We start from the raw sequence: 12,894 nt of genomic DNA on the forward strand, positions 1-12,894 counted from the left end.
CCTTTAGGAGTACAATAAGTCTTTGGGACTCAGTTCAGTAGCTTCTGTGGCTGAGAAAAATAACATAGAACTATTATGTACTTTTACACTTTGGTATAAAAACAGACTTTGCCTTGTATTTAATTCAACATTTTTTTAATTCAACTAAACTTAGTTTAGAGAATGATACTAACAGTGCTCCTTTGATCAATAATACTGCCTAGGCGACTCAAGACACTAGACAAGGTGCGATGCTGGATGTGATTCTCCACCACCTGACTCTCCAGCACTTCATCTGACTGATCCAGCTTGGCTGTGGCAACAGTGTTTAATAAAAAACAAAAAACATTAATTGTTTACATTCATTTTAAATATGTTAAAACTAACAATTTGTTTAAAAATGATGTGTTTTTTGTTTTTTTTAGTACATTTTTTTAAAGTAGTTTCTCTAAAACATTTTTAATCGGGAAAAAAAACAACTAAAATGGAGTACTTAAAATTACTAGCATCATGTAACCAAAAAAATTTTATAAAAGAGTTGTCTGCTTGAACATACTTAGTAAAAGATTCATTATAATTATCTATGTTTGATGTGCACTAATACTTTTTAAATAGACACTTGAAGAGTTTTACTGTTTAAATCAATGAGACTGTTATGTTAACCATTTCTAATTAATGTGATGTTACTATAAAATGCTAAAATTGTTTTTATTTGTTAACTCATTATGAAAGTTTTTTAGTTTTCTTAGTCTAAGGAAAGTTATATTTTAATCTGAAAATAATTTTCAGAACAATTTTGCAGAAAGTTATATTTCCCATCATTTCAATATGTTGATTTTTTAAACTTTTTATTTTTTCTTTCACTATGATTTACAAAATTATAACATTTTCAAAAAAATGCAGATAAATAACCACTAACCAGGAGCCGAGACTATACTGACAGTGTCTCCATCAGCAATCATGTTGGCTTTACTGTTGCCCCTCGGCAATCTTGCCACAGGTGAGCTTTTCTCAACCTTGCCATCAACAACTGAAACACCTTGACCTTTATCTGACACCTGACTGGAGATGCTGACTGAATCATCTTCACTTAACGATGCTGGAGGGTTTGACTGGACTTGGTCATCAGTATCTTCAAATATGGAAGGAAAAATACACCATTCACTCAAAACAATTTGTGATTTCTGCAATTCATTTTCCACAATGTTCTAAACTTAATGTGATGTTCCAAATATTTCTTTTTATTTCATATGTAGCTAATGTTCAGACCTAAATAACTAGCTTTATCAACTAGTAAATGTCTAGGTGCCCAGCTAGTAGAAACAGTTGTATTTATTGTGTCTGGTTCTTGGTTGATCCACTCACCCCCCAATTACTTTCAACTAGTTAATTGGGAAGGGAGGGGGGGGGAGAGGAGGGCCAGTGTGATTAAGCGCTTGCCTTCCTAACCTAGGGTCCTGGGTTTGAATCTCGGTGAAAACTGGGATTTTGAATTTCTTTAAGGGCACCACTGAGTCCACCCAACTCTAATGGGTATCTGATTTTAGTTGGGGAAAGTAAAGGCGGTTGGTCATTGCGCTGGCCACTTGACACCCTGCTCGTTAACAATTGGCCAAAGAAACATATGACCTCAACATCATCTTCCCTATAGTCTGAAAGGGAAATTTTACTTACTTCAATTAATTAATAAAGAGTTAAACCTTTCTCTCCTAATCTACAATATCATTGTTGATTTGACGTCATTAAAATAAATTAATGTTTAATTTTATAACCCTGACTTTGTGTTATATAAAAAGAGCATGCATTTCCCTTTAATTCTCTACCAAATACAAAATTTTCTAACAAACAACAAAACTATTGAAGCTTAATCATAACAGGGTAGTGAAATAGTAGTGAGCAAAATGAAGAATTCCTTCAAAAAGGTGGAAAAATAAAAACGGAGAGAAAGAGTTAAAGACATTTTTATAAGCTAAAAGATATTTGTTTAATCTCATTAAATACATTATGTTGTCTAATTTTAATGTAAAGTTTTTGTTTTTTTAATACTTCTATAAAATGATTAGGATTTCTTCAAATTATTCTTATACTTTTAGGAAAACATTTAAAACTTAATCGTAGCATAATTCCTAGGCATTATCCACCACAAATTTTAATATAAATGAGCCCTTTTTGAACAACTTAATATGAAAATTATCGAAAATCAGTGCCAGCATATGAAGAAAAAGAATTAATCGACAAAAAAAAATATAACATTTTATTTTTTAAAGAGTGTCTTTATAATAACAAACAACACAAGATAAAAAAAAATGTAAATACCTTTTTTCTTCCAGAATCGTGAGAAAAAACCTCCAGATTTCACATCAGAACTCAGAGCTCCAAACTCTGTGAAGGTATTGGGGGACTCCTCCCACAGTTTTCTCTTTTTGGTACTGGGCGTGCTATTTCCCACACTTGATGCCATTCTATGAAATATAAGTTTGTGTCAAGGACACTGTATTTTTTTTTTTTATCTTTTATTCAATATATACATACTTTTTTTTAATGATTTCTACTAATTTCCCAAAGTTTATAAAATTTAAATTTCACTAACAAAATTTAAGATTTCAAGTTTAACTAAAAGTCTGGCCAATAAATTCTTTTAAAGGGAAGAATCATGGTTCACTGAAAGGGACATATTGTATGTAAGAGTGTAAAGAATTAAATGTACAAAAGAATGTGATATAAGTGAGGTTCACATACATACATAAATTCATAGTTTAAACCACATTTTAATGTCTCATAAAATACATTTATAAAATGACTATTTCACTTAAGCTATGATTAAATTAGTTTAAACTATCATTTTAAAGCCTTCTGCTGCCCTAGAAATGATGAGTTTGATTGTAACATTTATTTAATATTTGCTTTAAAAACTTTAAGCTTAATAGTATGTGCCCTAAATGTAAAACAATATTTTCAAAAATACCTACATACAAAGCTATGTCTTGTTAATAGTTTGATAAAGGTAAAAGATTGCTTATGGACAGGAAATAACTAGATCTATCTATGCAAAACATGGATATGACATTATTTTCTTCCATAAAACATTAGTTTCACATTTGCATTGGTCTAAATCAATTGTATTTTGTGTTTGATAATAATTTTTTTTTTGTAATTCTCTTTTTACCTTACATACATATGAGAACAAAAAGAAGAAGAAGCCTTATATATAATTGTTTTCAATCAAAATGACTATGAATATAAAGGTAAAATTTAAAACACCTTTCAATCAAATACAAGACATTTATTTTAAATAGTGCTTTGATCTTGAATTCATTACACTAAGTCTATATTCCTTTACATCTTTGGGACCATGATAGGAAGGACTGTAAACTCGCAATATTAAGGCACAAGTCTTTTATTCAATATTCCTATGATTATTCTCTTCTCTGCTTAAGACTGACGTCCAATAGAAGGCCTAAATATCCTTGCCCACATCTTATTTATTTAATCTGGTTCGGCGGACATCAAAGGAAGTGAATAACACATTTCCCTGCCTTTTTGAAAGACATATAAAATATCTAATAGGAAGGTTGTGTTTGACTGATGCATCATGGGAATTAAATTAATTTTTAAAATCTCCTTAAGCTTAGACAAATGATCCTTTTTTTTAAGGGTAAAAAAAAATACAAATTGATATCATTTAGACAGTGGATTTGAACCTAATCTAAAGGTAGAACTCTTTCAGAGGAAAATGAAACTAAATGTGTCAGCGCTATAAAGAAATGGAGCAGGCACAGTTATCCCTTTTGAAGTTCCACAATAACTATCAAATTAAGGATACATAGATATATGATATAAGCATTGTAAAAAAAAAACAAGGTAGTTTTATTTATTTTAGTTTTCTTTTGCTACTTAAGTACTCTTAATAACTGGCATTTTTCTGGGTGATTCCCATTTCTATAATTGATCTAATTCTCTTTGTGTGAATTTTAGTATCTACTGTTGTTTTTATTTTTCTTTATTTTATGCAATCATCTGTAAATAAATTGTTCCTGAACTAAATAATGCAATTAGGTAGGTAACTAATGTAACTTAAAAACAGTAGTGGGCTTAAGATTGCTCCTTGATATACACCTGAGATTAATATTGTTGGCGTTTATTGGGAGACATTTATACAATAATATAAGTTTTTTTTATAATGTTGATACATATTATGTGTTTAGTATCAAGTACATGTGATGATGGTGAGTGATACTGGTCTGTAGCTTCATGGATTAGATTTAAATCTCCTTTTATAAATGGAATCACACTACTAGCTTCGTTCCAGTCCCTCTGTACTCTACTCTGATTTTGTGATGCCTGAAAAAGTATCTTGAACACTGGTGCTAGTTCTTATTTCTAATCTACATCATCTATTTTGAACTTTCACTAGACTGACTTGCCACCTTTGAGTATAATAATATATATAAATATATTGTATAGATAGTATAAATCTAAAGAATAAATATTTAAAGTACTAAAGTGTACACTGTACAGTAGACAGATTCTAGATAATTCTAGATCAAGATGAAATTTAGATATATAGATCTAGACTAATCTAGAGTCTATATAGATGTTTATTATAGACATGTATCAAAGTAAACTAATATAATAGACTTTCAAGTATTTGTAACTTACTTATAATTAAATAACTTATAGTAAAGAATCTAGATCTAGAATATAGATCTAGTACATGATTCAAATTCATCTAGAAGAGTAGAAGTATCTTCTTATCTTATATAATACAGACGTTACTTCAAAAAAGAAGATGATTACGTCCTACGCGTCATGCATTTAGTCATGCATATTAACCAATGACTTAAATTCTGCCAAGTCACTGGTTTTCCTGGCTAGCTCAGGCAACCCATTCCATGCTCTAATAGCACTAGGGAAGAAGGAGTATTTGTACAAATTTGTCCTAGCATATGGGACGAGGAATGTGCCTTTATCTTTGTGTCTTTCAGAGTATTTTATTAAATTTTGTTTTTGTATTTGAAGATTATGGTTCAGTGTTTTATGTATTATTGCTACTTTACTTTTGAGCCTTCTGTCCTGAAGGCTTTCTAAATTTAGTGATTTTACTAAAGGTGTTACTCTAGTCAAATGTGAATATTCGTTTGTTATGAATCGCACTGCTCTATTTTGTGTCTGTTCTAGTTTCTTAATGTTTTCTTGAGTTGAGGGGTCCCAAACAGAGGATGCATATTCTATTATTGGCCTAACCAAGGTTAAATAACATTTTAGTTTTATGTTCTTATTTGATTTATAGAAATTTCTTTTAATAAATCCTAATGCTTTGTTTGATTTTTTTGTAGTTTCATCAATATGTGGATTCCATGACAGTTTTTCATTTATTATAACACCTAGGTATTTTGCGTTTTTAGTCTGTGTTACTGGTTTGCCATGAATAAGATAAGTGGAATTAATTTGTTTTAGTTTTTTTGTTACTCTTAACAACTGACATTTTTCTGGGTGGAAAGACATGCTCCAATTTGATTCCCATTTCTGTAATTCATCTAATTCTCTTTGTAAAATATCTGTGTCTTGTGTTGTTTTTATTGTTCTATATATTATGCAATCGTCTGCAAATAATCTGACTTTTGTTCCTGAAGTAATGCAATTTGGTAAATCATTTATGTAAATTAAAAATAGTAGTGGACCCAATACTGTTCCTTGAGGTACACCTGAGTTTACTGTTATCGGTGTTGATTTAGAGCCATTTATTATTACAGTTTGTTCTCTCCCTATCAGAAAGTCTTTAATCCACTGATGCAGTGGACCATTAATGCCGAAATATTTTAATTTTTTAAGCAAACTATGGTGGTGAACTTTGTCAAAAGCCTTAGAAAAATCTAGTAAGATAGCATCTATTTGTTCACTATTATCTAAACCTTTTGAAAAATCATCAATTAGTCCTATTAGTTGTGTTTCACATGATCTATATTTCCTAAAGCCATGTTGGTATGGTGTGAGGACATTATGTTTGTCTAAGTGGTTTATGATGTTGCTACATATTATGTGTTCTAGGATTTTACATGTGATGCTGGTAAGTGATACTGGCCTGTAGTTTCCTGGGTCAGATTTTTCTCCTTTTTTAAATAGGGGGGTGACATTAGCTTCTTTCCAGTCCTTTGGTACTCTGCCCTGGTTAAGTGAAGCCTGAAAGAGTATTTTGAACACTGGGGCTAGTTCATTACTTAGTTCTTTGAGTAATCTAGCTGGAATACCATCAGGTCCAGAAGCTTTATTTGGTTTGGTGTTGGCTAATAGTTTTTGAATTCCATTTTCTTGTACTACTATATCTTCTATGTTGTCTACTTGGTTCAAATTCAGTAATATGTCTTTGTCTCCTGGGGCTGAGAATGCTGATGCAAAGTATTTGTTTAGAATGTTTGCTTTAGTTTCATTATCATTATGTATTATGTTATGTTCATCTTTTAATGGCGCTACGCCTGTTGTTTCCATTTTCTTAGACTTAATGTATGACCATAGGTTTTTGTTGTTGTCTTTAGATATTACATTGTTTATGTATTCACTCTGCAGCTGTCTGCTTACTTTTTGGGTTAAGTGTTTAATTTTTATATACTTTTTGTAAACTCTTTCTGCATTAGTTTCTTTAAATTTTCTATATAGGTTTTCCTTCTGTTTACAAAGCTTCTTTAGTCTATTATTAAACCAGCATTTATTTACTTTGTTTGATGTGTATTTAGTTGGTATATGATTTTCTATAATGCTTTTAAGATGGTTTTTAATGAAATTCCAGAGGTCATCGACTGGTTGGTTAATGTCTTTTTCTAATAAGAATGTTTGTTGAAAGTTTAATGCAGCTTGGTGTAGTTGTGTTAGGTTACATTTATTCCAGAGTAAGATTTTTCTTTTGGGTTTTGTATTGGCTACTGCTTTTATCTGACTGTGTATTTTTATGATCTCATGGTCTGATAGACCAGGGATAATATCATAATCAACTACTAATCCAGGTCTGTTGGTTAAGAAGAGATCTAATGTGTTGTTTAATCTAGTTGGCTTTTTAATGATTTGATCTAAACTTAGGTTGTGTAAAGTTTCTATGAAAAGCTCATTTATGTCCTTAAGGTTTTGGTGTTTATCTATGGTTAGTGTTTTCCAATTTATATCAGGTAGGTTGAAATCACCCATAATCCAAAAAACTGCATTTTTATTTGTCTCTTTAAGTGTCGTAATCTGATTACATAGTTCCTGCATGTATTCTAAACTAGAATTTGGTGGTCTGTAAATGCTGCCTATTATTAGGGATGTTGAGGTGGTATTTATTTTACAAAATGTTGATTCTATATTTTTTGAGTTAGGTAAGGTAATTTCTTCTGCTATAAGAGTGTTTTTTATTGCTAAAAGAACTCCTCCATGATTATCAGCCCTATCTTTTCTAAAAATTTCATAATTACTATTGAAAATTTCTGCATTATAAATTTCAGGATGTAGCCAAGTTTCTGTGCCTGCAATTATGTCTGGTTTCTCACATTCTAATAAAATTTCTAAGTCTGCTGTTTTGTTCCTAATGCTTTGAAAATTTATTACTAAGGTTTTAAGGTATTTTGGTGTTACTTCTTTAGTAGGTTTGTTTAGTGAGGCTGTTGTATTAATTTTAGTAGATTTAGGTTTAACAGGAGTGGATCTGGCCAGTGGTTGGTGAGTTTGGTTTGGGATGGTGTTTAGGATGTTGTATGGGTTAGAAGTGTCTGCATCAAAGGAATCAAACAGTCCTGATGTAAACTGAGGTAACCCACACGGTACACAGTGCCATGATGCATCTTTGTTGCCTAAGGCATAATACACAGGTGTATTCATATGGAGACATGATGCATGGTACCATTCATCGCAGGTGTCACATTGAATGGCTTTCTGTTTCATGGTGCATACTTTTTTGCAGATGTTGCATCTATCTTTAGATCTAGGCCCTGGATTTGACTCTACATCTCCTGCCATTAATATTAACAGTGATAGGTATTTATTTCTGCTGTGTCTGATTGAGAACTTCCATTTGTGATGGGTAATCTTCTTTAGTGTTATGGATGTGTATGTTAGGTTATTTTTTAAGTTGCTTTGATCTAAGGTGTGATGATTGATTATGACTGTTGTTTCTTTTTTAAGTTTAGTGTTGACTAAGGTAGATCTGGTTCTGTGTTCAGCTAGTATGTATTTAGTAATTATTAGGATAAATAGCCAGAGCAATTTCATGATGACTGTTGTTGATTTTAGTTTTTAAAGGGGTCTAGTCTAAATCTAGTTTAAGGTTTACAATGCCTAATTTATGTCTAAATCTAAATTGAAAGCTAATTTACAATGACAATTAAATCAAATGAAATGGTTTATTAAATTCAAAATAAATATGGACCTAGACGACCTAGATCTAATTCTAGATCAATATATTTACGTGTATAATTAACTATATAGAATATTACTATATAGATATGTGAATTTAGTCTAGAATCTAGATCTAGATTAATCTAGAGTCTAGTAGATTTTAATGTTAAAAATTTGGACAAGTTGTCACTGTCAGTCACACACTGAACTCTGGCATCTCAGGCTTGTAAACACTTTCTCAGACTAGGTCACTAGACTAGATTGTCTTAGTCTAGTATCTCAGTGTGTAGACTTTAGACATAGACTGACATAGTAGTGATGTAGATTGTAGTCTAGTGACACAGTAAGTCATTGAAGTCTACTACTTTTACTAGACTCTAGATTAACCCTCTTACTTAAGACAGAAATAGATTGGCCGTGTCATCTTAATAAGTATAAGAAGGTCAATCTTGAGCCTAGAATGACTTAGTTAGGCTCTAGATTCTAGATCTATATAATGAATAGATATATAGATAATTATAATATAGATCTAGATATAAATATTATAAAATATCTATAGACTAGTCATTATACTTTTATTACTTACCAAGGCTTAGACTACAATAACTTCTTTTAACTAGAATAATTAACTAGATCTAGATTCTAGAGATCTATTTTCTAGACTAGACTAGCTAGATCTATCATCTAGTACTTAGATCTCTACTAAATTTACTAAAACTTACTCATGGACTCATACTCTCAGCAGTCTCAGATGATGATGATACTGTGTCTCAGTGTGTGTAGAGGCGTGAACTGTGATTGTGATGTGTCTGTATTACCAACTGTAACTGCCGTAACTTGTAACTCTTACTGACTCTTAGTACTCTACGAAGTGTAGACTAGATCTAAAATAGATCTTCGCTAGATTTCTAGAAGATCTAGATTACTAGATGTAATATTAATTATTATACTCAAAAACTGTATCATAGTAATCATAATGATACTCATAGTGAGTCATAGTGACAATAGACTAGTATAGTATGATAGTATGTCAAGTCTTACACTTACACACTGACGACACTACTCGTCTCAACACAAGTTACAACTGAGTCTCGTCTCAAGTCTCAGTTATTATTGAATTAGAATCTAGACTCTAAACTCTATAGGGCTATTAGTATTATAGGGCCTATATTCTATATTATTGAAGTCAGTGATTAAACCAGATCCAGCAACATGACTATGACTCAGACTGCCATGTAAAGCTAAACATTCCAGATCTAATATACACCTAGATCTATGATCAAGAGATTCTAGATGTGATTGCCAACAACGTTCAGAAGACTTGAGAAGACCATCAGTATAATCAGTGCCAGTTTATTGAGTATTGTAGATTCTGAGACTGAGACTCTTATTCTCTAATATTATTTGTTTTAGGCGGACCCTATTCCCAACCAGTTGTGAATAGGCTTCAACCCTATTCCCAACCGGATGGATGGGTCAAATAAGGTCAAAACCCTATTCACAGTCAACAGGGTCAAATTAGGTCAAAACCTTATTCCCAGTCGACTGTGTTTAGGTCAAATCCTATAGTTAAATGTTTTTTGTTTTTTTTTAAGTGATTGATTTAAAAGAAGATATAAAATAAAATTGGTTTGATATTGATAAATCTTTACAATTTATTAAACTTAGATTAATTTTTCCCTAATGTAATTAAAGGAACAATGTATACCGGTACTTTATAGGTTATTTTATTATATAATTGTTAGGTCATAGTGTTGTTAAATCTTTGAGCTGAATATTTGTAATAGCTATAAAATAAATAAAATATATTAATTCACTGTTTTTGTTTTCATTTCATTCCTGGTCACATTATCTCCAATTAAATATATTTTTTGACTTGGCTTTGACTTTAAGCACTCAATTCAACATATTTTTTTATAGGCCTATATACTGCTTCTTGATATGTTTGACATGTGTTTTCAATGTTTTCTCTCCCATCTTCATTATAAAGTTTAGTGCATTGAAGATGGCTATAATAAAAAAGAGGAGGTATCAAAACAAGGCAGAGAAAAAAATATAATTGGGGTGAGGGTGGGTTTAAAGTTTGTTGCAAAGCAATAACATGTGTAGCTGTGAGGAGAAATGTAACCATATGTGTAAACACATAGTAAAATGCTAGGTATATTGTAAAGCTGAGAGTTTTTTCATTTATGTTGATTCTATTCAATGTAGGGTGGGGATATCAAACTTTATTGTTCTCACTAAGGTGAAATAGGGGAGGCAGGTGGGTAGGATATACCTACACAGGATGTTATAATCTAAAGCCAAGTTGTGGCAGAAGTAGTGGATATCTTTGAGAGATAGTACCACAATAAGAATCAATGGATCATGTTCTATACCTATGATCATTGTCCAACCAATCTTAGCACCATTTCAATAAATAAATATTTCTCTCTCATTTGATGTCAGTAATATACTTGTATGATTTCTAGGTTTGAAATATTATAAAATAGAAAACATACACATTACTTTGTTAATTTACATTTTTCTATGTCATTTATGTTGTTTTTTTTATATCAATAAATTATAATGCTTAAAATTTTCTCTTACAGCCCCTCCACCCACCACAAAAAAAAAAGACATGTTCAGTTATAGTAACCATCCCACAAGAAAAAAGGGTTGATATCATTATCTGTGGTTAAGCCTAATAATAGTATCATTCTGACTGCGGTATTTTGGTGCCAACCATCAGATCCACGGTTTCATCAGGCTTTATTCTTCTATTTTCAGGATACACAAGTGCAGTCTGAAAATAATAAATTGTATATATATAGCTATTGGAAATTGATATTGACAGTTGAAAATTCATGAGAGATAATTGTTAGGAGTAAATATGCTTTTTAATAACTTACCAAATGATCTGTGGGGTGATTCTCATGTGACAATATTGCCTTTGTGATGACAAACTGGTAGCCAGTAACATCTGAATGCCTTATCACAGCACGTATCACTGCACCACAATCATGTTTCCATGACCTACAAAAAAAAATATAATAACAATATTATACATATTTTTTTTTTCATCACTCTACTTATTATTTTGATTTGAGAGATGGGAGAAAGGGGGGAGGGGTGTTTCAATAATACAATTGCACTGAATACTATTATAAAACTGGCTACTGTATCTTTAGTATCAACTATTGGCTAGTATTGCATTGTAAATAAAAGTAAATAACCCCTTTCAGACTTTGGGATCTAATAAGGCAGATGTTGTAAAGGGCATCTATTTCTATGGCCGATGGTTAACTAGGGTGGACAGCACTTCACTCAACACTTGGCCAATATACACCAACTACACATCTTCTGTAATACCACAATATTTTTTGCATTGTTAAGAAATATTGAAATAAATACCTTTGATTCGGCCGGATGCCTTTACTCGATGTTGGTTTTGTGGCTCTCCCTTGTTTGCACACTAATTTTAGCCACTCATACTGTATGGATTCTTTTGCTGGATGTCCATTGATAAGCTAAAAAAATAATAAAATTTAGCACTTATAAATTGTGTGTAGGGAAAATTCATTCTCTTTTTTTAAGTGTAATTAAATTTAACAGCTGTAAACGGAAAAAAATATATAACATTCTAAACTTAACTTCTTTGTGTATAAAGAAATTAATAAAAGTTTCTTTTTAATAAATGGAGAAAGTTTAAAATAAATCTCTCTATATTTATTTCCAACTAGGACTACGTTATTTTCATTCAAAATTACAAGCTACTTTACATGTAATTATTATTTATTATTTTATCTATATCTTATAATAATACTGACATTACTTTAAAAAAAGAAACAAAAACGTACTACACTAGTAACACTAACCAGCACAAAATAAAATAAATGAAAAGAAATAAAAAGCTAAGCTTAAATGAAATAAATAAGAATCTAACGATCTATTATAGTAGTATTACAGTCTATATTATACTATATTGAATTGTAAAAGTAAAATCAACAACATACCTTTTTAGAACCACTAGTAACAAACAAAACATGCTGTTCCTCTTCATGCTTCTTGATAAATTCCTTGAATTCAGTAAAATTTGTGAATGATTTTCCTTCCATGTTTTTTTTTAAATAAATGATAGTGAAAGTGACCAGAGGATAATTGATTATTATATAAAATGCCATGGTCACGTTTACGCTGGCCTTTTATATAGCAACACTTCCGGTCAACAGGGGGGATTGGCAGGAAGTCTATACTGGGGATAGACCGGAAGTCAACTGACTGTAAATAGGGTTTGACCTTATTTGACCCATCCATCCGGTTGGGAATAGGGTTGAAGCCTATTCCCAACTGGTTGGGGATAGGCACTTCGCTTGTTTTATATCATTCAGGGGCAAGCACTCTATATTTCGGATTAAATCAGATCTAGAGTTAAATTATAAGATTTTAAAGAAAAAAAAATCGGATCTAGATCTGAATCGACTAGTACCATCTATATTTCTTTATTATGCGTTATAGTGGATTATTATCTGCTTATTGTAACTATTTTTAATAAATTGGATTAACTTTATAAGA

At 31.1% G+C, this 12,894-nt stretch overlaps 2 protein-coding genes across 6 annotated transcripts in view; both read right to left on the reverse strand.

The window, feature by feature from the left end:
- LOC106071910 (1-phosphatidylinositol 3-phosphate 5-kinase-like) overlaps positions 1–9,482 on the reverse strand; it is a 58,101-nt gene extending 48,619 nt beyond the window's left edge. For 2 of the 5 annotated variants that reach the window (XM_056013833.1, XM_056013834.1), the window contains exons 1-4: positions 9,063–9,477; positions 2,296–2,441; positions 899–1,111; positions 174–292 (exon numbers count right to left, since the gene is read on the reverse strand). In XM_056013833.1, the coding sequence (XP_055869808.1) occupies positions 174–292; positions 899–1,111; positions 2,296–2,440 (477 nt within the window). In that variant the 5' untranslated portion in view covers position 2,441; positions 9,063–9,477. Of the gene's footprint in view, positions 1–173; positions 293–898; positions 1,112–2,295; positions 2,442–9,062 lie in introns of all 5 variants that reach the window. The other 3 variants (XM_056013832.1, XM_056013831.1, XM_056013835.1) reach the window with 3 other exon arrangements.
- Positions 9,483–11,035: 1,553 nt separating this feature from the next.
- On the reverse strand, positions 11,036–12,684 carry LOC129923425 (uncharacterized). Its single transcript, XM_056014324.1, has 4 exons — positions 12,336–12,684; positions 11,734–11,849; positions 11,232–11,355; positions 11,036–11,125 (listed from the first exon to the last, which is right to left on the reverse strand). The coding sequence occupies exons 1-4, from the start codon at positions 12,501–12,503 to the stop codon at positions 11,036–11,038; spliced, it is 498 nt and encodes a 165-aa protein (XP_055870299.1). The 5' UTR covers positions 12,504–12,684.
- Between the last annotated feature and the right edge of the window lie 210 nt (positions 12,685–12,894).

This window comes from Biomphalaria glabrata, chromosome 16 (genome assembly GCF_947242115.1).
Source record: "Biomphalaria glabrata chromosome 16, xgBioGlab47.1, whole genome shotgun sequence".
Lineage (NCBI taxonomy): Eukaryota > Metazoa > Mollusca > Gastropoda > Planorbidae > Biomphalaria > Biomphalaria glabrata.

Coding starts and splice junctions, on each gene's coding strand:
- LOC129923425 (XM_056014324.1), bottom strand. CDS start 12,503: ATGGCATTTTATATAATAATCAATTATCCTCTGGTCACTTTCACTATC. Junction 11,850..12,335: donor TTACTAGTGGTTCTAAAAAG/GTATGTTGTTGA, acceptor TTATTTTTTTAG/CTTATCAATGGACATCCAGC. Junction 11,126..11,231: donor ATCACCCCACAGATCATTTG/GTAAGTTATTAA, acceptor TATTATTTTCAG/ACTGCACTTGTGTATCCTGA.